The 25,563-nt window shown below is 53.6% G+C and overlaps 1 protein-coding gene across 6 annotated transcripts in view; it reads left to right on the forward strand.

Moving 5' to 3' along the window:
- Positions 1–25,563, forward strand: part of ZMIZ1 (zinc finger MIZ-type containing 1) — a 245,263-nt gene that overhangs the window by 190,948 nt on the left and 28,752 nt on the right. For all 6 annotated transcript variants that reach the window (XM_023204839.3, XM_023204838.3, XM_023204836.3 and 3 more), the window contains one exon: positions 19,435–19,579. In XM_023204839.3, coding sequence (XP_023060607.1) covers positions 19,435–19,579 — 145 coding nt within the window. The remainder of the gene's footprint in view (positions 1–19,434; positions 19,580–25,563) is intronic.

Below are 25,563 nucleotides of genomic sequence, written 5' to 3' on the forward strand. Positions count from 1 at the left end.
CCTTTGCTCTTGCTATCCATTTCCTGGGGAGCCAGGTGTCCAGTGGAAAGACTGGGTTCCAAGCCACGGAGACCTGGACTCAGGTTCCATCTCTGCCACTTTATGGTTTGCACTGTCTTTAACTCTGAGCTGTATTATGAGACCACAAAGGTGATTGCTGCTGAGTCCAGGGCTCTTCAGACAATAGCCCGATGTCCTCAGTCTCAGAACCCAGAAGGAAGGGACCTCGCTTTTATTAAGCATTCATCATGTGCCAGGCTTTATCCTGAGCATTTTAAGGATGGCCTGCTTACTTTTCACAACAACACCAAGAAGGTAACCAGAAGCTGGATTTGCAGAGCCCAACGTGGGAGCCAGTATCCCCATGTGCTAGTTGGAGCTTAAATTTAGTGAAGTTAAATGGGCACGGTGGCTCATGCCTGAAATCCCAGCACTTTGGGAGGCTGAGATGGAAGGATTACCTGAGCCCAACAGTTCAAGACCAGCCTGGGCAACATGTCGAGGACTCATCTCTACTAAGAATCAAAAAAAAAAAATTAGCCAGGGGTGGTGATGCACATCTGTAGTCCCAGCTACTCAGGAAGCTAAGACAGTAGGATAGCTTGAGCCCAGGACGTCGAGGCTACAGTGAACCATGTTTGCAGCACTGCACTCCAGCCTGGTGGATAGAGCCAAATCCTGTCTTTAAAAAAAAAAAAAAAAAAAAGAGAGAGAGAAAAGAAAAGAAATAGTTAAATGGAATTTAAACTCAACTTCTCAGTTGCACTGGCCACACATCAGATGTGCAATAGCCCACGTGGCCCTACCTCCTGTTTGGGGCAGCACAAATCAACATTTCTAATACTGCAGAAATTCTGTTGGCCAGCGCTGTACTCTGTTATCCTATTTCATATTTGTGAAGTTGAGAATGGTTGGTGATTATCATGTGTAGGGTCTCAGCTGGATGAGGCAAAGTGGGACGTAAAACTGTGCCTATCAGTGCAACATAGCTTTCAGCACCAACATTCTAGGCTCTCCTTTACCGCTCAGCCCAGACAGCTCCCCTTTCGTGACCCTTCCATGAGTCTAAAGCCCATGGACTGTTTTCTCTGCACCCTGGAGCAGAGCCCAAGGCCTGCCGCAGGGTGGACACTTTGGGGTGAGTGTCTCGAGTGGGTGATAGAAGGAATGACTGACTGAACATGGTCTGCTGAAACTTTGGGGTGAACTCACCCCCCTTCTGATAGAGCTCATGTGGGGAGGGCAGAGCCAGCTGCTGAGGAGTGATGGATGGCCCCTCTCCCAAGATAAATGTAGCAGTCAAGGTAATCGGATTGTGTGTGACGGTCTAATTTGTAGGCGAGGGGAGGAAGCGCCCAGCCATGCCTCGCCCCAGCCACCCATATTAGTTTAATCAAATGCCCAGTATCTAAATGACTGGGCCCAAGTGATGGATGATGTGGGCTTTGTTAAATGCTGTTGCCCTGTCGAGCCAAACTTCCCAAGGCCCTGCCCAGCTCCTGGACTCTTTAATTTGTTTTTTCTTGCTTGGTTATCTCTGCGTGGGGCAGGGCAGGGGGGCTGGAGCTCTTCTGTCTGTCTTAAAGCCTCTGGTTTTTCATGGAGGAGACGAGAGAGGAGGCCAGACCTGGGGGAGGAGTGGGAGGGAGTCACCTTCTGCCTCTTCTGAGAAGCCTTCCTGGGTCGCTGCACAGTCTTGAGGATCCCGACTTCCCAGAACCCTTCAACAGGGCTTCATCGTGCACCGTGTTGCTTCTTGTGTTCCATGCACACTTACCCTCACCTTGTGCTTCTCATCCATTAATGGGGTATTTTGGGGTGCAGGGCATTCTTCCATAGGAAAATTTATCAAGTTTCCCTAATGCTTAGTGCTTGTTTCTGTTTCTTGAGAATTTTCCCCAACCCCCAGATCATGAAGATATTCTCTATTACCATTTTTTTTTTTTTTTTTTTTTTGAGACGGTGTCTCGCTCAGTTGCCCAGGCTGGAGTGCAGTGGTACAATCTCAGCTCACTGCAATCTCAACTTCTGCCTCCCAGGTTCAAGTGAGTCTCCTGCCTCAGCCTCCCCAGTAGCTGGGATTATGGCTTGCACCACGCCCAGCTAATTTGGTATTTTTAGTAGAAACAGGGTTTCACCATATTGGCCAAGCTGGTCTCAAAGTCCTGACCTCAAGTGATCTGCCTGCCTTGGCCTCCAAAAGTGCTGGGATTACAGGTGTAAGCCACTGTGCCCAGCCTTTCCTCTGTCCCCTTCTAGACAGTGTGTTGTTTTGCTCCCCCTCTCTCCACTCTCCTCAACTTTTTGTTGGTCTGTGGTGTGAGGTAAGGGTCACGTTTCCAGTCTGGTAATTCTGAGCTCTGAGCATCTGCTGTGTGCCCCAGACTAGACTGGGCCCTAGGAAGAGATGAGATGAAAGAGGCACAGGCATGACAGTGAGTCTGAGTTGGAAACAGCATGCATACTCTGCCAGGCTTTGTGTACCTGCAGTGCCCTGCCTTCCATCAATGTTAATTGCCACCCATGTGCCAGGCATTGTTCTAGGCACTGGGATGTGCTGGCGAATGCAGCACACGGGAACCCTAGCCCTGGTAGAGCTTTTGTTCCAGCGTGGAGGGAGGGGAATCAGGACTTTAAAAGCAGGTGGTGATAGGAGCTCTGAAGAACAATGAGGCAGGGGAGGAAAATAGAGGGAGTTGGTGGTGGGGAGGTATTACAGTTCATAAACGGGGAGGTCAGGGAAACCCTGGCTGAGTGAGGATGAGGGGGTGAGAGAGTGAATCACCTGGCTGTCCAGGATGAGAACCTTCCGGGCAGAGGTGGCAAAGTCTCTGGTCAAGGTAGAATAATCCTGGAAGGAAAAACCCAAAGCCATCAGCAGTGGTTCCCCTTTGGAAGGAACGGCAACAGGGAGGTATCAAGGAGACTTGTTTTTTTCAATGCACGTCTTTTATTCGACTTATGTATATTTCTAATCACGTGTCCATATTACTTCTTCAAAATAGCATTTCAAAGTTAAGAAGTGGAACATTGAGGTGGAATCATCAGATGTAATGGGAAAACTGGGTTTGGAGGCTGGGGAAACGTTAGCTTTATAAGGAGAAGGAATTTGTGTGGTACTTATATAAATGAAAAATAATTGTATTAATTAAAACTAAATAGATCCTACTCTGCTGTTTTTGCTAGTTGTCCTTGGGCAGGTTTCTTAACCCCTCTGAACACTAGTTTGCTCCTATCAAATCAGGGTAGTTGTCTCCACAGGATTGTCAGGAAAATGAACAGAGAAAGGGGACGTGTCTCGTTTCTGCCTGGCCTGCAGTTGACCTTCCTGAGGACACGTCCCTGCATGACCTGGCTTTCTTCAGGGCAGAGAGAGACTGTATCCCTGTCTTCAGATTCTCCAGGGGTTCAAGACCCCAGGAAGGCCCAGACTCTGCACTTCGGCTCCCCCAGGGGTAGTTGGGTGTGCCCCAGACCCCCAGGCTGAGCGTCATGCAAGACCCTGTGGCCGCACTGGGTGGTCGGGTTTCTGACCCGTCCGGCCCCTCAGAAGCCCCTCTAGCTCGTGCCCAACTGGTGCCCACTCAGCTCAGGCCAGCTGGTCACCCAGCTCCAATGCTCCTCCCTACCCGGTGTTTCCTTCCCTCTCCCTGCGTGCTGCGTTAATTTTTCATGGCCTCCATCAGAGGCAGAAGGCAGAGAGCTGTTTTCTGCAGGGAGAGAGCAGGCGCTGGAGGGGGAGGAGGGAGAGAGCTGCGTGCTGATTAAACACTGCAGAGGCCTAAACAAATGATGGCTCCCTCCCCCAGCTGCTCTGGAAGAGAAACAGGGAGCCCGGCCTGAACTGCAGATGGCCCAGGCTGCTGTCTGTCCCTCGCCTACCTGGGGCTGCTTCCTAGAGCCGGCAGTGAGGCGGAGCCTGCAGGACCTAATTCAGTTCTTACAGCCACTCTGTGAAGCAGGCTCCAAGGCAGAGGGCTGAGGGACACCAGCAAGTGGTGTTGCTGCGAGTTGCTGGGCAGGGGACAACAGTGTCCTCTCAGAGTAGAGGCTTTAATTAGACCACACATGGAAAGTGCTCAGAACAGTGCCTGGTCTGAATCAAGTTCTCCATCCATAGCCACTGTCAAGGTTACCTTGTTATACCTTTAGAGCACCGAGGTGAGATAGGTTTGCATGCAGGCAAAGAAACCGAGGTGCACACACCTGCCAAGATCACACAGTTCATAACCAGTATATAAAGCCAGGGCTCCATGTGCCTGGCTCCCTTCTAAGAGTCCTTTCTCCTGTCTCATAGGCCAGGGAGAAAGAGTTCAGGATCAAATCTCCAGAGCTTTGAATGCAGAGGTCAGGGGAGGTCCACAGCAGTATCAGCGAACGTTTGCCAAGCACATGCTTCTGCTGGCCCTAAGAACTTGCTTATGTCCTGAACCCAGAAGGGGAGAGAGAAGAATGGTTCCCCCCATCTTGTTCATGGAGTAACCGAGCACCTGCATCTTGCAGGCACTGAGCTCATCCCCTGGTCTCGAGCAGTGGTTCTCAAAGTGGGGTCCCCAGGTCAGCAGCATCAGCAGCACCTGAGAACTGACTAGAAATGCATTCGTTGGCTCCACTCCAGACCCACTGAATCAGAAACCCCACTGGGGGTGGAGCCCAGCATGCTTGTGTTTTAACAAGCCTTCCAGATTATTCTAATACATGGGCAAGATTGAGAACCCCTGGCCTGGAGATCCAGGCTGCAGTGAATCCTTCAGCCCTGCTCTGGGACCGCACCATCCAGACATCACCCCAGGTGTGTTACACTGAGTAACAGGTGCAGCCAGGAAGCACCAGATGTAAATGGCATTCTTATAAACCATTCTGATTTTCATTGCAACAAGGCAACTGGATATTTAAAGAAACCTCACAGAGAACCATTTCATCAGGTAAAGGATCTTCTACAAAAAGAGAAATTCTCTCATTTCCTCCCTCCCCTCAGCGTTCTATAAATTCAGTCCCTATCTCAGGTTGTCTTGAACGGCGTGTGCTTGTGCACGACTAAAACCGGTAGCTAGCATGCTGAAAGAGTGACACGTATTCTCCAGAATGCACAGGGACTGCTGCAGCTGGGAAGGAGGGCCCAGAGCAATGAACGGAGACCAGTCTGGTGTTTGGGCAGCCAGTGGGCATCCACTGGGCAGTCTGCTGGGGACTTGGAGAGGTTTTATAACAGCCAGGCATGTGTGATTTCCAGGGCTGTCAAGCCTTCATACTCTGAGTTTCTTGGAAAAGGAACGGAACGACCGATTAGGAAGTCAACACACAGAAACATGAAATGTGCCAGCCGTCAGCTGTTTCTGCTGGATGAATGGATAAGAGGGAAAATCCTACAACAGGTTTTGGGTCGAGAACCCATCTGAAGGTTGTCATCTCCCATAGCACAGGGTCAGAGGGGAGCGCCTAAGTACCACTGCATGCGCCGGCGCAGTGGCACAGTGACGGAGACGGTGCCGTGCGCACCTGAGCTTACACCACCTGTTTCCAGAGTGGTCACAGCTGGCGTGGAGCCTGGCCTCATGGCTCCGATCTTTGCTGGGTTTAGACCTCAGGTGCACTAGCTCAGAGTTAGAGGAAGAAATCGCCTTCTGAGTTTCTTGCATCAGAAACCTGAGAGTCTTGGCAATTAACCAAGTAAGTCAGGCACTGTACGCAGGGAAGGATGGGGTGGAGTCAGGGGTGCAAATGGTTGGAGGCGAGATGGTAGAGTCTGGTCAGCAGAATCACCCAGCAAAGTGCAGCCCACCCCAGTTCCTCTCCTGCCCCCTTGTTACCATGGCACACGTCTCCTGAGTCACTCCTCAGGTCTGAGAAGCTTTGTGGGTTTTTTCTTTGTAAGAAACAGTGATGCCCTAGGCTCACCACCTCCCCAAGGCTTAGTGTCAGCACCAGGCCCCCAGGACAGAGCCTGTACTCTGGTTTCATGAGCCCAGGCTGGGTGGAATGAAGCCACTTGAGGGGTCCTGGAGGTTGTCACTGGCAGGAAAAACCAAGGACTTGGAATTGAACACTAAGGTTTGAGGTCAAATCAAATCGAGGGAGTACACGACAAAGTCTCTCGGTGCTCAAACTCACGGTCTCTTCCCGCCCGTGAAGTCCAGATAGCCATAATATGTAGACCCCAGGGTCTTTCTGACCCTAGGAAGGGCCCAGCCTCACTCCAACCACTTCTTCTTACGCTGGGTGGGAGAGGACACAGCTAAACTGCCTGCACCCAGCTGGGAAGGGTAAGGAGGGAACCTCCTCAGAAAAGTAAATTATGCAGGGAAGAAATTGATTCCCATAACCCCTCGTTACCCTTCCAGCTCCCTGAGAGCCAGCAAGGAGCAGTGGTGTTTAGCCCTGAGGAAAAATTACATGTGGAATGGAAAACACTCACTGGGGTGGCTCCTGCTGGAATGAGAGCTGGAGTGCAGGCTCCATGGTTCCCAGGCATGCGGGTGTGGCTCAGTTCTCACCTTGCAGATGCAGTGGGAGTGTTGACCCAGGCCAGCCTGGGGACTGCCTCCTCACCTCCCTGCGTGGGCTGACCTTGTCATCTCACCTCTGAGCTTACCTCGTCCTGCCCAGCGGTCCTTGGGGCAAAATGGAGGTCGAGAGGCACTTGGCACTCACGCCTCACCATGGACAATGGTGCATTCTCGGGTACCTCTTGGCCTCAATCTATTGCTGGGGGAGGGAGGACTGAGGCCCATTGCTGAGGCCCTGAATGTGGGGAACGTAACCACCCACCCCCTCCTCAGGGCACCTCTCGCCTCTCCAGCATGCTTGCTTTGCTATTAGTGCTACCTGATTTCCTACTGAGGTGGTCTAGAGCTCCTCCGCCATTGCCCTGCTGCCAGCAAATTTTTATCCCTAGCGTAAGATGACAGAGACCAGCCTTGGTCCTGGTCTGCCACACACTCAGGTATGCACTGAGGCAGAGTATCTAGTTTCTCCGAGATAGGGGCTGTGACCTGTGACTACCCCACCTCCGGGGGCTTGTGAGGGCCTGAGGAATGAGGAAGTGTGAGCCAGCCCCTCACAAGGGCACAGTACGTCGTGACAGCTCCTGTGAGCTGTTCTCAGCTAAAAGTTCACCATAGGACTAAGGGGGCACTTTGCAGAAGCATTTATTGGGGCACCCCAAAAAGAAAGGGGCATTCCCTTTCTGTGGACAACAGCCTCTTGAGCTTGTTTTGGGGTATCTTTGATGGCCCCTGAGTTGCAGATGGTAGTGTGAGGTGGCAGGGAGTTTTCTGGCCTGGGGTTTTAGTCTGGCGTCTTATCCTGGGTCTGTGCATCCTGCCCAGCCTCCACTGGGTGAGGCATGGCCAAACCGGTTTGGGAAACAGCGCTGACAAAACTAGCCCTGACGGCTCCGAGGTTCCCTGGAGTTCAGTTCCCAGGGTGAGTTCACATGCCTCGAGGCTCCCAGTTCCCAGCTCCTGCCAACCCGGGCAGCCCTTGGGGAGAGGGGGCGGGCGTGTGTGAGGAGTGTTCCTAGAGGGAGGGACAGGCTGTAGGCCCTCTCTCAAACCAGACTGGACCATAGGACCTGAGAATACAGGACGTGCCCAGCACAGGGAAGCAGGTAGGGCAGGGTGGGCAGGGTGGGCCAGGCGGGGAGCTGGCGTGCACATCCCAGGCCAGCTGCATCACCCAACTAGCCGGTCCTCCCTATGCACAGGGTTTCAGCGTGTGTGGGGACTGGGGGTGGGGGCGGCGGAGTTGGATAGCGTCACTCACAGCCCAAGCGCCAGCAGACAACTCCTCCTTTTTTTTTTTTTTTTTTTTTTGCCTTTCTTACCCACAAGTGATGGTGATGGAGGTGCAGGGAACAGAACGTGGGAATGATCTAGAAAACCCAGGAGGAGCTGAAACTCAGTTCAGCTTGCTACTGATGGTGCTGAGGCAGCAATACCATCAGTCTTCAGGAGAGTGAGATTTTCCCCCAAGGAAAACCTCTCTGATTTAGGTTCCAGGGGTCAGGTGTCAGGGCCACCAGAGTCCAACTCACAATGCATCAGAAGTGATGTTTTCTATAACCAAGGAGAAGGCCCTCAGCAGCCCCAGCAGCTGAGACCGCAGGATGCTCCCCACCCATCCACTCTCCTGGGTCCCTGTCACCCTCAGAGTCCTGCGCACATCAGCTCTTTGACCTCAGTGAATCTACTCTACTTTCTGGGCTTTGGCCTTGATCAACAGAGCAGCTCGACGGGGTGAGCTCTCTGGAGCCCCTTCCATCTGTAATCCCTGCCAGCAGCGTGGAGAAGCAGTCCACTCCAAGTGTGCAGACAGACAGCTCACCCCATAGCACCTGCAGGATTGAGAAGAAGTCATGCTCTGGCAAGGTCGAGACTGGCCTGTGCCCTGAGAAACATGACTCTGCCTGGAGGCCAGGGCTGATTCGGGGGCCGCAGACTTGAGAGAGCAGTGCCCACCCCCTGTCTTTTACATGTGGCCCAGAGAGGGGAGGAAGTTGCCCACAGTCACAAAGGAGGTTCAAGAAGATGGGGTTGGCACCAAACCTTAGGAGTGGGAGGCAGGCAGGAGGCACAGAACTGTCTCCTGGGGATACGCCTGCACTCAGACGTGATGTCACAGAATTATGGGCATGAAAGGGGGGCCTTCATGTACCAGCAGTGGGCAGGGTCGTGGTCCTGTAGAGTGACTATTTGAATCACCCCTTCTTGGGCCTGGATTTCCCCTTTGTGAAATACAGGTAGTGTCATCCTTGGCAGGGTCCTAATTGGGTCTCGGGAGGTTTGATGAAGCAGGAAGAACCAGACGGCTGGGAGAACCAAAAGGTTGTCTGTGTGCTCCCACGGCCCCGTTAGATCCTCATCATCCACAGCAAGGTGAGCCGGGCCAGAAGGGGTGCCCCATCTTGCAGAAGCACACACGTGGCCCTGAGGCTGAACTGATGGTGCAGTGGCCTCGCTAGAGCCAACCCTGGTCTCCTGGGGCCCAGCAGTCACTGCCCCTGGCCCAAGGACTGCGAGTCTCTGTGGTCATGTGCTTCCTGTGCTGTTTCCTCCTGGGAGGAGATGACCCAAGAGAGCTGGCAGGGAGGAGGCCCCTTTTCCTATTTCTGGGGCACCCAGCAGTGGCGGGTCTACAGGCAGGAAGTCCAGCCCCGGAGCCCCAGCCTCCAGTCAGGCAGGGTAACAATTCTGTTCTCAGGGCTCATGAGTCAGACCGCTCGTTCCTGCTTTGAGCAAAGCAGCCAGAGCAGGAATCCCAGGTCCTGCCCACCTCCCACCTCCTTCTGGACACAGTGGGATGGGGCTGAGGAGGGACTTGGGCTCTGCCTACCGCCCAGGCCTCCTACTGTGGAGAGGACAGCTGCGAAGTCCCCCCAGCCCCTGCACCCACAGGCTCCAGAGGAGTAAGGGGTCTGCCTAGACCAGCCTCCTGGCACTGCTGGGCCTGAAAGCAGAGTCAGAAGCGAGTAGCTGTCGGGGTGGCTCTGTGAGGGCCTGGGGTGTCTGGATGTGTGCACAGTTGGGTGCTAGGGGAGCACCCAGTTCAGTAGGGGAGGGGACACTGTCTGCCCCAGGGAGCACCCGGAGTGAAGGGGTGGTGTAAGGCTGGGCACTCCTGAGCATCTGTATGATCTTCTTGGAGGGGGTGAAAGAAATTGTATTTTATTCGAGCAGTTTTTTACAGTAGGTGGGGAAATGGGGCACCCTCTCCATCCCAGGGGAACATGTATACTACAGCAGTGCTAACAGTTTATTCCCATGTAATGCTTTCTACATGCCTGGCATTGTACCAACATTCTATGTATAGTAAGTTATTTAATAATCCTCATGGTAATTTAGATAGTAGGTGCTACTTGTTATCCCCATTTTGCAGAAGGGAAAACCAAAGCACAGAGAGCCAAAGTAACTTACCCAAGATCACACAGCTGCTACGTGGCTGAGCTGGGATTTGAACCCAGGCAGTCTGGCTCCAGAGCTTGTGTTCTTGGTCACTCTGCCTCCTGGAGGCAGGAGATAGCATATTACTGCTTTTGGTTTCCAGGTGGGACTCTGGTGTGTGATGGGCCATCTCTCACATGTGTTGACAAAGGGGCCCTTCCTTCACCTCATGGTGCCTCACACCAGGCCAGTGAGCAGGAGAGGTTCCTCTTAGTATCTGTCCATTTTAGAGATGTGATGAGGAGTCCAGGCCTGTGTTGACTCAAACCCCTGTGTCTGCTGCACTCTCCCGCCCCTCCCAAGCCCTCACCACCCCTTCTTTTCTGTGCATGGCTGTAGACCTGGGGTCCCAGGGATATTCAGGAGATCCCACTGCCTTGAACTCCCAGGTTTCCCTGGTCCCAGGACCCTGTGTTTGGGAGCTGAAAGAGGAGGATCAGAGGGTAGGGGGGCATGGCCTGGGCCCAGGAGCAGGAGGAGCAGCACCATCTCCAGGGAGCCCTGGGTGAGATGCTGGGAACATCTCACTAACATGAATAGCAGTGCTGGCCCCTGAGCAGAGGATGATCAGGGCTGTGGCTGGCCCCCAGGCTGTGTGAACTATTGCTGCTGTAAACTGCTTACCTCCTGTTCCCGTGGCTGGGGTGGCTGTGCATGTCATGAAACAGGTGTCATGTGACTCAGTTGTAGGTTTTATTTGAGGACAGCACCAGTCTCTGGACACATTCCTGATAAGATTCCTTTCAGAACTCTGTTTCTGAAGCTGGTTTCCTGCCCCCAGGAATGGGGAGCTGCTGGTGGGTTTAAAGGCCGCTGAGAGCCTGGTCACAGATACTGCTCCCATTGTCCGGGTCTCAGTGTCTGTCCTTCCCTCCCAGTCGTCTCAGCATATTGGGTTATTTCTAGCTGTGATTCATGTCAGCGTGTTAGTCATCTGTTGGCTGCATAGCATGTGCTAAACGCCGTGCTGGGTGCCAGGGTTGTAGAAGTGAAGCCCCCGAATCCAATCGTGGCCCCAGGAGCTCAGAGTGCTGTCGCTACAGATCACCACAGCATTCCCCTGGGTAACACCGGCGCAAGATTCGTGTCTGCATCTGTCAAGCAGCTACCATCTACCAGGCCCTGTGCAGCCTCTGGGTTGGGGACACAGATTGGAAAGAGGTGATCAGAATGCATGGGTGGAAGAAGTCCTCTGACCGCCTTGCAGAGGGCGGGTTGGCAGGAGGCAGGTTTGGAGATGGAGATGAATGACAGGATGCTGTTGTCATAATTCAGGGAGAACCAGCAGGGCTGCAGAAGGTGATTAGATTGGAGCAGGCAAGGAGCAACGGGAACAGACTGCAAAGATCATCAGGATGTGGTGACCAGCGGGTGGGACAGGGAGGGGCCTGTCTTCCTGAGGCAGTTTGAGGTGCTCCCTGGGATTCTCGTGGATGTGGGAGCAGGAACCTGCGACATGTCAGAGGGGAAAGAGTGTAGGGACCAGTGTGGGGGGGCCTGGCTCTCCTGCCCCTGACTCAACGGGCAAGCCCCTGCAGCTCCCATGCCCACAGCCTCCCCCGCTGGGGAGTGGCACCACTCTCACTGCTGCTGCCACTTCAGAGGGTCTTGTGTGACCTTTTGTAAGCTCATGGGATGGAAGCATCTGAAAATGTATCATTCATATTTTTATTGGAATCATGAACCCCACTTGCCACCTGCCAGGGTATGTTTTGAGGATGAGAGGGCCCTGCTTCAAGATGCTGCTGCCTCTGCTTCACAGGGCTCTTCCCGGGCCCCTCTGAGTGCTGCCCCATCCCTGGGGGTCTCCTGGGTCTCAGAAGCACCCCTCCCAGCTCCCCTCGCCACCCACACACATACTTCCTCTGTTCTCCAGCAGCCTTTTAGCTGCTAAGATGCTCTTTGATACTTAGGCCTTTGTTTCATTTTGCATGTGGCTTTCCCAGGCTGCAGTGTGCTCGATGACATCCCGCCCAGCTGTACATCCAGGCTTCTGTTCCCTCCTCCAGACGGTCTCTCATCCCTCCCAGCCTCCCCCTGCGCCCCACTGCTGCTCTCATCCATTCCTGACTGCCAGATCTTACCAGGAGCAAGCATCCCAGGCCTCTCACTGTCCGCACCTCCCCTTGCCTGGCTCCACCAGGAGCGCCTCTTTCCCTGTGGCTACCATGACTGCCTCTGCTTTCTTGTTCCTTTTCAAGCCAAGTGCAGACTGGCAAGGAGGAAGCCTTTCCCAGGTGCCCAGGTGAGCGTACCTGCTCCCCATGACACCTGACCTGATCGATGCTAACAGAGGCTGGTCACTCGGCTTGTCTGGACAATATAGCTCCACCCTCCTCACCTGGCACTCAGGCGATTCCTGAACTAGGACTGCACTCCTCTGCCTCTCGCCTCCTCATTTGGTCAGCCAGTCCTGGGCCTCTGTGCTGCTTTGAGCTGCAGGTACAGGGGCAAATACAGGGCCTGTCACTGCCCCTGGGGAGGGCACGCCCGAGCAAGCCAGGATGAGCTGCCCCAGCATCCCCACTCAGGCCTGCCTCACCCGACATCTGCTTTCATTTTTTCCCCCTAAAGGACAGACAATATGGGGGCTGCTGGCTGCAGGGGAGTTGCTGGAAAGGTCTTGGGGAAGCAGATGTTGGGAAGTTGGCTCTTCCTCGGTGCCCTCCTGCCTGGTCCCCTCCTGATCCTCAGAGCTAGTGCTCGTTCACTCCCATTTCTGTTTCAGATGAGTGACCACAGGGTCACCTGCTAGTGTTGGTGCTGTCTTCACCATAGCATCCTTGGGTGCAGCTGGTGCAGGGCCCTTAGACATATCCACTGAGTCCCATTTATAGAATATACCACTCCTGGTCACACACAGCATTATTTTATATGCCACTAAGAAGGAAGAATGTGCCACCAATCACACCATGGCACAGCGCCACTAGAGGACACATGCTGCTTGTCAGTGATCTTGGTTAAGTCACACCTGGTGTGGAGTGGGAACCCTAGTGTCCCTGTGGCTTCCTGGAGATGCTACAAAGACTAGCGCAGGCAACAGGAGCATGAGGTCAACTGTCCCTTCTGCTGAGGTCAACTCTCCCTTCTGCTGGCCCCTCAGGGCTGCTGCTTTCCTGCGGATGTGGCAGTGACTGTCTGGATCTTGGCTACTAAAAGGCAGGGTCCAAGAGGGGGTCAAGGGGGATGCTGGACCTGGGTCTTGGGCTGTTCTGGATCCTGGGGAACTGTCCTCGCTACCCCCACAAAGGATGGCCACTATTGAGGGGCTGCTGCAGGAGTCCCATGGGATGTCCTAGAGAAAGAAAAAGTAATGCCTTCCCTCCAGGGCCACCGGCGCCTTGCCACCAGCTGAAGCAGAGGCACAGCTGCCTCCGAATGGGGAATTGATTTTTGCTTCCTGTGTCTCAGAACAGGACACTCGATGTCCTCATTCTACCCCCAGGCAGCTCAGAAGGAGGCAGGGGGAAGGGGCCCTGTGCAACATGTGTGCCAAATGAGCACACAGGCCTGCTCATCTGCTCAGGGCCCCCACCATCTCCATGAACTTCTGGAGCTTCGTGCCTGCCCAGGCCCTTTGTCTCGCCCTCTGCTCTGTGATCAGAAGCAGAGATACAAGGTCCCAGGACCATCCTGTTGGTCTCTTCTCTACTGATCAAGGCAGTAATGCCATTCATGGCATAATGAGCACATGTAGAGATCTGTGTGCCTGGCTCCCCTGTGCTTCATGGAGGTAACGCAGTCCCATCCGTATGGCTACCCTAGGAGATGAGGAAACTAAGGTGCAGGAAGGTTAAGTCACTTGCTCAAGGTGTCACACCCTAACAGACAACTGGGATCAGGTCTTGTGTGTTGGTTTCAGGCTGTGCCTCAGCAGCCCTCTCAGTGTTACGGGATGCAGAGGTGGGTATGGGGTTGCAGGGATTGGTGAGGGTCCTTGGCCCACTGCCCATCCTGCACACTTGCTGGCTTCTACTTGGATATCACTGGGGTTGGTTGGCAACACTAATTTACACCCCATGTCCAGTGAAGCAGGCAGCTCCTGTTAAACCCATTTTATAGATGGGAAACTGGAGGAAGCACCATTAGAGATGAGCCTTAAAGAAGTGCAAGTTCTGTAAGGAAAGAGGCGTGAAATTGTGGGGTGTCCTGAGGGGCTGGCGCATAGAGAGGTGAGCCTGGAGCCTGCTGGGCATAGGGGACTTACGAATAAGAGACCATCTCCTGTCTGGAAGACTCTTGCTGCTACAAGCAGAGCACACACGGCACTGAGAGGCTCTTCGTGCTAACTACATGCCAGACGCTTTTAAACACTTTGTAGGTGTTAGTGTCATTCCATAGCACAATAAGGCTGGGCTCAGTGGCTCATGACTGTAATCCCAGCACTTTGGGAGGCCGAGGTGGGTGGATCGCTTGAGGCCAGGAGTTCAAAACCAGCCTGGCCAACATGGCAAAACTCCATCTCTACCAAAAATGTATCCACACCCAAAATTAGCCAGGCGTGATTGGTGCTACTCGGGATGCTGAGGCATAAGAATCGCTTGAATCCAGGAGGCAGATGTTGCAGTGAGCCAAGATTGCACCATTGTACTCTAGCATGGGTGACAGAACAAGACTGTCTCAAAACAAAACAACAACAACAAAAAATAGCACAATAACCCTAAAGAGTAAGCATTAACATTTGGTAGATAAACTGAAACCCAGAGAGGTTGTGTCATTTGCCCAAGGTCATATAGCTATGAAGGGAATGAGTTTTTGAATCCAGACTTTCAGAGTCGCTTGCCCTGAACCACAGGGTGATAGCTGCCCACTGAGGTCAGGAGAGATGGGCGCCAACACTTCCAGCCTGCGGAGCTTTGCACGTCATCTTAAGTGGTTTGGACTCAGCAATGGAAGCCATGTGCGGTTTCAGCAGGGGTGCCAACCCTGTTCACCGCGGTACCGCCAGCACACAGTAGGTGCTCAGCAGCTGGTTGTTGAATGAACGTTGGGTGAGTGATAGAACACTTTGGTACTGAAGGTGAGAATGGATCGAGGTGAGGGAGTCTGGTCACAAGGATGCAGTTTGGAGAGGTGAGGGGAGCTCAGTGGGTTCACTTTAGACAGGTTGGGTGGTGCATGCTTATACGTTTTACGCTGAGACGTTTGAGGAGTGCTTGGAATTCTGGATTAAGGCTCAGCATTGGCAGCTGGGGGGATTCCCTGCTGCTATCCCAACCCCAGCTGTGGTCACCATGAGATGAGCTGGAAGTCCCCAAGGTCCTCGACACTGGCCCCTGCACAGGGTGGAGAGGATGACAGGGGATGGGGCTTGGTGAGGAGCCTGAGAGCCCAGTTTCTGGGATGCCTGCACCCAGCTCAGCTCCTGCTGGTTAAAAATCTGCTGCCTTGGGTGATGGGGGAGAGGGGATTTGTTTAGGGGTCAGAAGCAGTGCATTGGCAGCCGGTCGTGCCTCTATTTCTCCTTCCCCAAGGAAGGCTGTTACCCATCAGAGATCTTGCTGGAGGAGAGGGGACAATGGGCAGTGCCATAGCCATGCTGTCAGCATGGCTGACCGTGGGTGGTCCCATGGGCCTCTGTGGCCAGCTCCGCAGGCTCCCTCCTGACCCCAACCCCCTTTCTATGGCTGAACCTCTGCTCCCAACAGCCCCTCCTGCTTCTTGGTTTCTTTTATCTTTCTTTCTTTCTTTTTTGGAGGGGAATGGAGTCTTGCTCTGTTGCCCAGGCTGGAGGACAGTGACACGATCTCAGATTACTGCAGCCTCCACCTCCCGAGTTCAAGCAATTCTTGTGCTCAGCCTCCTGAGTAGCTGAGATTAGAGGCGCTGGCTACCATGCCTGGCTAATTTTTGTATTTTTAGTAGAGACAGCGTTTCATTATATTGGCCAGGTTAGTCTCCAACTCCTGACCTCAAGTGATCTGCCCACCTCAGCCTCCCAAAGTGCTGTGATTACAGGTGTGAGCCATCATGCCCAGCCCCTGCCTCTTGGTTTCTGACAGGCAGAAGGCCTCTCCATGTTGACACCCCAGATTGGAAGCAGCCCAGAAAGTTTGCACGGTGGAGCTAAAATTCCTCTCCACGCCCCTTGGCAGGCTTTGGAGTATCTCACTGCCAATTGCTTAGCCCCTTGGAGGGTGGCCGTGGGTCTAATGGCATTCATTGACAGCCGTGCAAGTGATGTGTACATGGGCCTCCCGCCGTGGGAGCACCAGGCAGGAGGCCAGTCGTCACCCATCTGTGGGAGAGAGGTAGTTACATGTACTGGCCAAGGCTGTCCTGGGCCCAAGCAAGCTGCATTTTATGAAGGGGGAAAGGGACATTGGGTCCTAGCTGCCATTTTAATTTGAAAACTGGGGTCCTCTGTATGAAAAGGGGCATTTGGGGCCAGCTCTCTTACCAGTGGTAAGTGGGGCCCAGAGGACAAAGGGACAGACTGGCCATGTTGGTTGCTCAGGCAGTAGAAGGTACTCTTGACCCTGCCTGCAGCAGAGAGGGACTCAGGTCAGGACTGAAACTGCCCTCCCATTGCCTGGTATGCTCTGCGCACACCACACCAGGTCCTCCCGTCTCTCCCACTCACCCTGGGATTGTTTTTGCCATCCTAGCAAGTGCACAGACCAAAGGCACGCAGGTCAAAGAGGCATGCAGGCCAGCCCCGCCTAATTAGAGCAGACAGGCTTCCCAGTCCAGACGTGTGAGTGACGGCCAAGATCCAGGCGCACTCAGACACCCGCCCAGCTGGTGTCACTCTGTCTGTCCTTGCGTAATCCCCTGCCTGCCTCTCTCTGTCCCCGTCAGCCCTCCTAGTTCTCTTGATAGTGCCCAGACTCCCTTTTTGGCTGCGAATTCCCAGGCGTTGTCATTAACCCACGTTTGCCTCGGAACAACTTGTGTTGGTTTGCACCATAAGGAGAACACGCAGAACATCCACCGCCCCGCGTGGGGCTGCCAGCGTGGCCTCTGTGCTCACCCACCTCAGGGGTGAGGGGTGGTGACTCCCCATCCCCCCACCACCTCTTGGTTGTAGGAAAGTGGCCTTTGTGGCTGGCTGATCCACATATCACGTCTGTTTGCAGCATGCCAGACTGTACAGCAAGGCCTTGTCACGCAGCCAACCTGCCTTTATTCCCTTTACAGAAACCACTCCACTAGGGGCAGGAGGACAAGGGCTGTCCTTGGCTGAGCAGGGGGTGGCCCATGACATTGGAGGAAAGCCCTGATTCCCCCGTGGTGCCTCCGCCCCCTGCATGGCAGTCCAGCCCCCAGGAGGAGCGAGGGCTAGGAGGGGTGGGGCGGGCGGCAGGCGGCACCATCTGTGGCCGTCCTTTGTGCTGGCAGTGGAGCGATCCCTCCTTCGCTGCGATCCAGCGGGCCTCGTGCGTGGCGTGCAAATGAGTTTCCAGATGCCCAGTGTCCCCGCACAAGAGGCGGTACCTAGGGGCCTGGGAGAAGGATGGAGTGGGCTGGAGGCTCGTTTTTGTCTGTCCTGGCCTCCCTGAATAGGCTGCGTCTCCAGCTGCAGCAGATGTGTGCTGGACACCCACATAGGGCTGTTTGTTGGTTTCTGGGCAGACACACATGCTGGGGAGAGTGTCTCTTCTCTCATACTGTCCTCCTTTTGAGGGTGGTGGCAAGGTGACCCCACAGAGGGGGGCAGGATACATCTTTTAAGACTTAGCTCATCCACCAGGCCCCCTCCTGGAGGGAGAAACAGGGGCCCTCTTGGGGACCACAGCCCCTGCTTGCCTTCTTGGTTGAGCATCTTTGTGTACCACGCAAGCTGAGCAGATGGAGCAAGCAGCCTTGATGACTTTTCAGGGCTTTGGGCTGACGGGAACCCTGTCCAGGATCTGGGCGGCTTGGGATGGCAGCCTGCCCAGGCATTCCCAGTCATCGTGCATATGGGCGTCTTCCACCAGTGCCTGCCGAACATGGTGGCGTCGAAGAGGCCTGAGGGGTTCCTTGAGTCTGAGGGGCTGGGGGGCTGTGAACACCTAGGATTTTGCCTTCTGAAGGCTTTCACCTCCTCCCCACCTTCTGGTCTGGTCTCAGGCTCTACCACCAGGGCGTGGGGCTAGGGGCAGGAGCACTGTCTCTGTCCCTGCCAACTCTGGCTGTGGTTACTGTGAGTAGCTTTGCCTGACTGGGCCCCCGTCTACTCATCTGTAGAATGAGGATAATAATAGCTAATGATGTCCTAGATGGTCGAGAAAAAAAAGGATGCAGAAGCACATTGTGCAGCGTCCAGATGGGAGACCCTTGAAATGTGGAGTCGGCTTTGCACCCAGCCGAGTGGCTGAGCAGTTGTGATTCAAAAGATGCCTGGCCACTCTTGCCCATCGACTACTTCCGTAACGCTCAGGTCACTCCCAGCAGGAGTAGGGCATCAGCTGAGGTGTGGCCAGCCTTTGTCCAGCAGTTCCACAGACCCAGCAGGCCCCCGTCTGTCCCTCCCTGCAGCCTGGGAGGAAGGCAGGGCACGAGGCATTACTCCTTTTTACCAATAAGCAAACTGAGGCCCAGAGTCTGTGGGCTCCTGGAGTCCACACCACAGCAAGATGGTGACTGAGCGCAGCCAGGTCCCCCAGCCCTCAGCTTCGTCATGTACTTCAGGAGGACAGGCCAGCAGAGACACGCTGGACAGCCCAGGCTGAGACACACTGGCCTGGGGGGCGCTTTTGGCTCCTGTGGTCACATGGGGACAGTGAACAGTGAAAGAAAATGGCAGTTTTCCCCCGTTCATGTGGGGCTCTCTCATCCCGGATGTGGATGGCTGCTCCATTCTCCTGCCTTGGGCACCCCTGGCTGCCTCCTGCTTGGTCCCCCACCACCCTGGCTACCCTCTGCTCTGGACATCCTTTGTCTTCCCAGGCGTTTGTGCCCAGCAGAGCAGGGACCAACCGTGGGTGTGACCAGAAGGGGCGTGCTAGGGGGCCAGTTTCTGGGCAGAAGTTTCAGGGACAGCTCTACAGACACTCCTAGGTTATCAGCAGATTCCAAGATTTCGTTCAAACCTTGTGATTTTTGAGGCCAGCATGGGGAGAAGCCACACTTTGCCTCTGATCAAATTGTGAGAGGGTGGGCTTCCCTGAGGGATCTGGGGTGGCAGGCAGCTGCTAAGCTTGCGCTGTCTCAAGGTCCATGTCAGGCCCCCTCACTCCTCCAGTTTCCTCTTGGCACCATCTCTGCCATCCTTCCCGTCATCCTGACTCTCCCCGTCTTTGCTGCCTCGGACCACTACTTCCCGCATGCAGGCCGTTCTGACCTTCTCTTCACGACAGAAGCTTTTGTATCCTCCTTCAAGGTGTCAGTCCCATTTTACAGTTGAGAACACTGAGGCCTCCCAAGAAGGCTAAGTCTTCTGGTGTCACACGAATCTGGGAGCAAAACCAGCATGGATAGCACCCAGTCTGGGGAGGGTGGGAGAGGGGTCTCGGTGTGGCAGGGCGTGATGAACAAGCAGCCACTGACCATCCTGTCCTTCCTGCAGCCCTGTTGTCCTCCTGGTGCGAAGAGCTCGGCCGCCTGCTGCTGCTCCGACATCAGAAGAGCCGCCAGAGTGATCCCCCTGGGAAACTCCCCATGCAGCCCCCCCTCAGCTCCATGAGCTCCATGAAACCCACTCTGTCACACAGGTAAGTGGGTGGGTGCCATGGGGGCAGGCGCTGAGCAGACACTCTCTGGTCTCAGATCTCCTTGGACGTGTCCCTGGGGTGGGGGCCTCTGTGCAGCCATGAGAATGTTGCATTCTCTAAGGTGCAGTTGTTTTTTCACATCTTCATGGGTGAGTCCTGTTTCTCCCTCTCAAACAGGTTGAGAGCACTGAGTTTGTCACTTTGGTGGAGGCTGTTTTTCTTCCGATTCTAGGCTTCCGGCAGAAGATTAGAAATTCTGAGTTCAGCACCTTCCCTCTTTCTTGACCATGGTATTGGGCAACCCCAGAGAAACCAGGGGCTGGCAGGGGTCTCTCAGGAAGGCCACGGGGCTGGTGATTCCAGCCAAGATGGGGACAGAGCCAGCCCAGGCCAGCCACCCTGAAGCCAAGTAAGACTGGGCTGGGTCCACCAGAAGCCCAGGGTCACAGGCAGGCATGGGTTTGCTGGAGGCTGATAGCACCAAGGGATTGTCCAGTCTACCTGTGCCAGCCTCAGAAGGAGACGTGGCTAGGACTGGCAATTCCCCGGGTTAATTATCTTTTGAGTCCCTTGCTGAGCTGGGGATGCTCTCTGAGCGCTCTGCAGGCTGACCCTGCAACAACAGGGCCTGTCATGCTGTCTACTCTCCCCTGTGTGTGTCCCCGCTAATGATCAGGAGGGGCATTTGCAGTCAGAGCTCGGCTCTCATTATCCAGCCTGACTGAGGGACCTGCAGCCCAGAGCACACTGCAGGCAGACCTGGGTCGCACCATCGAGGCGCTGCTGGGAGCTCGGGTGTCAGCCACGCTTTATAAATCGAATTACAGGCTTGTTGACTTTTTGAGCTGGAAAGGACCTTAGCGCTCATGATGTCCAGTGCCCTCCCTGGGCCTGATTGCCCCTGACATGTGGTTGCCTGCCTTGGTCATAAGCCCTTTGTACCATAGCAAGCCCGCCACCACCCAAGGGCACTACCTCCTCAGACCCTGGGTCTGGCTACTAAGCAGCTCCAAGCTTCTCTTCTGTAGCAGTGTTCCTTAGTGCATTTACACAGGGTAATTTTTCTTTTATTATTATTATTTTTTTTTTTTAGACAAGATCTGGTTCTGTCGCCCAGGCTATAATGCAGCCACGCAATCCTGGCTCACTGCAACCTCCGCCGCCAGGCTCAAGTGATCCTCCCACCTCAGCCTTCCAAGTAGCTGGGACCACAGCCATTCACCAGCACCCATGACTAATTTTTTGTATTTTTAGGAGAGACGGCATTGCTCAGGTTGGTCTCGAACTCCTAAGCTCAAGCAGTCCGCCTGCCTCAGCCTCCCAAAGTGCTGGGATTATAGGCATGAGCTACCATGCCGGCCTAATATTATTTTTAAAAGACAGGGTCTCACCCTGTTGGACAGGCTGGAATGCAGTGGCACTATCATAGCTCACTGCAACCTCGACCTCCTTGGCTCAAGCGATCTTCCCACCTCAGTATCCTGAGTAGCTGGAAGCATAGCCACGCGCCACTACCCCTGGCTATTTCTTTTTAGTTTTGTGGAGATAGGGTCTCGCTATGTTGCCCAGGCTGGTTTCGAACTCCTGGGCTCAAACATTCCTACCACCTTGGCCTCCCAACGTGCTGTGATTACAGGCATGCACCACTGCACCTGTCTGACACAGGGTAATTTTTCAACGTGCAGGACTTTGCAGGGCATTTAGCATCTTGGTCCCTACCTGCTCTGTTCTTTTTTTTTTTTTTTTTTTTTTAATGCCCACGCTTGGTTAATCCCACTCCATTCTTCTGATGACTGCCCTCTTCCCCTAAGCATTATCACAACAAAAGTACCCTCCCACATTTGAGGGGAGTCGTACCTTTGGTTAAGGACCGCTGCTCTAGAGAGGCAAAACCTGCCTCCACCTCCCACTGTGTCCCCTTTGCTAAAAGCCACCGTTTGTCTTCATCTGAACCAAGCCCCTGAGTACAGGCTGCAGCCGCATTTCACTTAAGCAGCATATCTTGCAGTTGCCCTCGGGAAGCTTTACCTTATTAATTCTAGCCCAGCTGTCCATCCCTCCAGAATTATCCTCCTCCCATCGTGCCACGTGTCACGACCTTCCCAAGCTTCTCTCCTCCAAGTTATTTTAGTAAAGTTGTTGCTGATGGAGGGCCAGAACCCTGCAGCTCCCCACTAGGGACCAGCCTCAGACCTGCTTGACCGTGATTGTTTAGGTCACAGAGTGCCACAAATCTGGATCTCAGCCAGCCCTTTGCCAGCTGAGTTGAGCTAAGGCATGAGGTTGTTCAGTCCCGGGGTTAAACAGAGATGAGATATTTCTGTGCTCGAGGAGCGGCCTCAAGCTAGTTGGGGAAATAAGACTCATTGGGGCCACTCATTGGGGAAATAAGACTCATTGGAATCTGGCAGAGCAGGGCAGGGCTAGGGTTCATTGATAGGCAGACTGGGCTTTGGGGTTCAGATGGAGGAAGATGGACGGGGCTGACTGTCAGGAGGCTGCCCAGAGGATGGGAGTCTTGACCTTGAAGGACTTGGGCTGGGAGGGGTAGGTGCATGTTATGAATTCAAGCTGGCTTTCCCAAGAAATGTTACGGACCAAAGTGCCGCTGGCCAGCACCCAGTGTGCCCTGCTACCTCCACCATCATGGCCTCAGCTCTTTGTAAGCCTAATAGAAGGACCAAGATTGCAAAGCCAGTGGTCTTAAGAGCTTGAAGACCAGGCTGGCACTTACTCTTTGGGCCTTAAGTGGTCTGTTGGAGAAAGGAAAGCCATGTGGGCTGGAAGACTCATTGAGTACTGCTGGCTAACCAGTCAGTTCCGTGGAGCGTGGCTTCCTCGTGGGAGCACAGGGAGGTGGGGGGCCTGCTAGACAATATCCTGCACTTTGAAGGGCAGAACTGGAAGGAAATCTGGGCCCAGAGTGGGAAAATGACTTGCCCCAGAACACACAGCCAGTAAAGGGCAGAGGAAGACATTAAACAGCGCACAGGGCTCTGCTGTTTAGCTAGTCCTTCAGGATCAACGAGGTGGTATCTAGTTGTTAACCTGATTTGGAGGGTCTTTTTGGAAGAGGGTCATCGGTTCTGATCCACAGCTCACCTGTTTCCCGTTGTATAGCCCGTCTTCCTTCTCCAAGCCCCAGGCTATTCCGAGGACACGTTGTGGTTGGGCAGTTGAAAGTTACACAGTCTTTCCTTGCAACCTTTATGAATTTCACAAAGGATAAATCCCTCATTTCCAGGGAAACTGCAATGGGGTCCATCACCTCGTAAGTCCTCAATGCAATTTCCCAAACAAGACGGAAAGAAAATGGAAAAGAAAACTGAGCGCTTTCACAATTAGCAAACTGTTTTAGTCCGTCATCCTCCATAATTTTATTGAATGACTTGGAGGCAGGAAGCTCCTTTTGCCTTTTCATTAAGGAGACATTGAACCGGAGGTGAGCTTGGGTGCACTGGGACAGTTGAGATTCAATGCCCGCAGGTATCTGGCTGTTTGAAGGCTCTGGGTCCTTGTCTGAAGGCTCTGAGGACAAACAAATGGGAGAGGATGAGGGAGCCTGGAGCCTGGGTACTTGCAGTCCCGCCCTGCCTCGAGGGACGGCAGATGCCTAGAGGGTCCCTGGTGACTGTCATATTTGGAGAGCTCAGGTGTCACAATCATGTCTGCTGCAGGCTGCAGAGCTTTGGTACTGCGGCATGAGGCTATGAGTCAGGGCCTGCGTTCTTCCGCACAAATGCTGTGCCTCCCAGCAAGACCCTTGACCTCTTGGCCTCGTGGTTCCCTGCTGGTGGGGGACATGGTGCCGCGTGAGCAGGATGTCAGGAAAGGGTCAGGCTGCCGTCGCCCCGCAGCCATTTCTGAGGGTAAGCGTGGTGACAGTCTGTGGACGTCTATAGGCTCACTCCGTTTTGTCCTCATCACTGGCTGCAGTGGGGCTGCTGTCTATATTCACAGATGTCCAGGATACTATACAAGAGAAGGCGGCCAGAGAGGCCTGGCAAGGTCCAGGACCAGCGCCTGGGCAAGTAGGACACCTTCCAAGTCCCTGCAGTGACCTGGACTTGAAGCCAATGAAGTCTTTCTGCCTCCTTCTTCCAGATTTTTAATGAGTGGTTAAAAAAGCCATTTGTGATTAGCACATTGTCCTTATGCAAATCAGTGTTGCAAAGGTAATTAAGGGCCTAATAAATCTTGTTTATGCTGTTAATTTGATTACAATCAAAACTCGCTAGGGCTGGGGAAGCCTCCAAGATCCAGAGGTGCAGGTGCCATCCTCCTCCTTCTAGGTGCAGGATTTACGAACCCCAACGGAGAGGCTTCTGGGCGGGAGGACCCCTGGCTTCCCCTGGGTATAGCAGATGGGGGAACAGGCCCTGGAGCCAGGCTGCCGGGCCTTGAGTTTCAACTGGGCCATATTCTGGCTGGGTAACTGGCCAGTTACTTACCCTCCTTGTGCCTCGGTTTCCTTATCTGTAGAAGGGGAGTGATAACAGTGGCAGGACCCTGGCACACTGGTAGCCCATGGACCGGTCCTAATTCCCCTGATCCTCAGCTAGGTGCCATCAAACTCTTAGGTGCTTATTCATGGCCAAACAAGAAAGAAGGTGTCAGTCAAAACCAGCCACGTCACACCATCTCCACAGCTGTCATTTTTAGCTCGTTTTTGCATAGCTTCACCAAAGCTCAGTTTATGTTAGGCCCTTCTTGCCCCAAGAACGTTTTACAAACAAAAAACAAGGAAAGGGGAGAATCGAAAGACCCATAAATCCCTGCACCGTCAGTTCCAGATGGCCAAGATGCAAGGGATTTTTTCCTTTCCTCCTTCCTACTGAAAAATGTTAACACCATCTAATATGCAGTTAGCTGCACAAGTTCCTCTCTAAGTTTCACCGCAGGGAGGGAAGGAAGTAGGCCCCAGTAATTGTGATGATGGAGAGCACTGTTAATGGTTCCCCTAAATTAAAGAGGGTGGGAGCTTCAGCTCCTCACTGGCTTGGCATTTCATTAGCAGTAACACTACAGCCTTGCATGGAGACGGGACCAATATGGCTGGATCAGGGAAATTAATTAGGGTCTGACAATACCCTTAATGGGAATTGGTTATTTCTCCCAAATAAAGCAGCTATTACAAGTGCAAGGGAAGAAATAACTCAGCCCTCCCCCCGCTTTCCTTCCATGAATGTGTGTGTAGATGCTGCCACAACGGGCGCGCAGAAGCCAGGAATCATCACTGCCTTATCCCAGGCCTTGCTCATTTTCTCACATTCAGCAAAACCTCCATCAGTGCCCGTGGAGCTGGCACAGACATGTAAACTGTACTGTGACTGCAGTGCAGAGAGCTTTCTATAAAATAATATGAAAAAAGTGCTGAGGGAACAGAGGATTGTGTCCTTGGTTCTGCTTAGGAAAGTCCTTAAAGGGAGTATGCAGGCTGGGCTTTGAAGTACGGATAGAAGTTTGCTGGCTGGAGAAGGGAAGGCAGAAGAAAAATGAAGAAAGTCTTACAGGCTTGAGAAACACATTTTTTTCTAGTTGACAGTCAGGAATGAAAACGGCTCCTCCCTTTGGTAGCATATTTGAAAAATTCCTAAGTCAGCTTCATAGTATCCTGAAGTAAACAGGGGTAGCTATACTATGGCTGGTTGGAGGACTGGGGAGAAAGGTGTAAGTGCAGTTGAGCAGGGTCTTTCTACCAGGTTCTGTGCTACACTTTACTTTATCCTCATGTTTTTTAGGAAAGTGTTAGTCCCGCTTTACAGATGAGAAGGTTGAAGCTGACTGAAAGTAACATGTTCAAGGCCACTGAAAGCTTCAGTGGCAGAGCCAGGGTTTGACCCCAAAGACCCTAACTCCAGAGCCCACAAAGGGAACCTCTTTCTTGCTGGGCTTCCCTCTGTCGGTTGAATATTAACCTCAAAAAGGGGTCCCTGAATCTTTGCCAACGTGGCCAGTCCAAGCTAAAGCAGATGATTTAGTGT

Source organism: Piliocolobus tephrosceles, chromosome 9 (assembly GCF_002776525.5).
Source record: "Piliocolobus tephrosceles isolate RC106 chromosome 9, ASM277652v3, whole genome shotgun sequence".
NCBI classification, from domain to species: Eukaryota; Metazoa; Chordata; class Mammalia; order Primates; family Cercopithecidae; genus Piliocolobus; species Piliocolobus tephrosceles.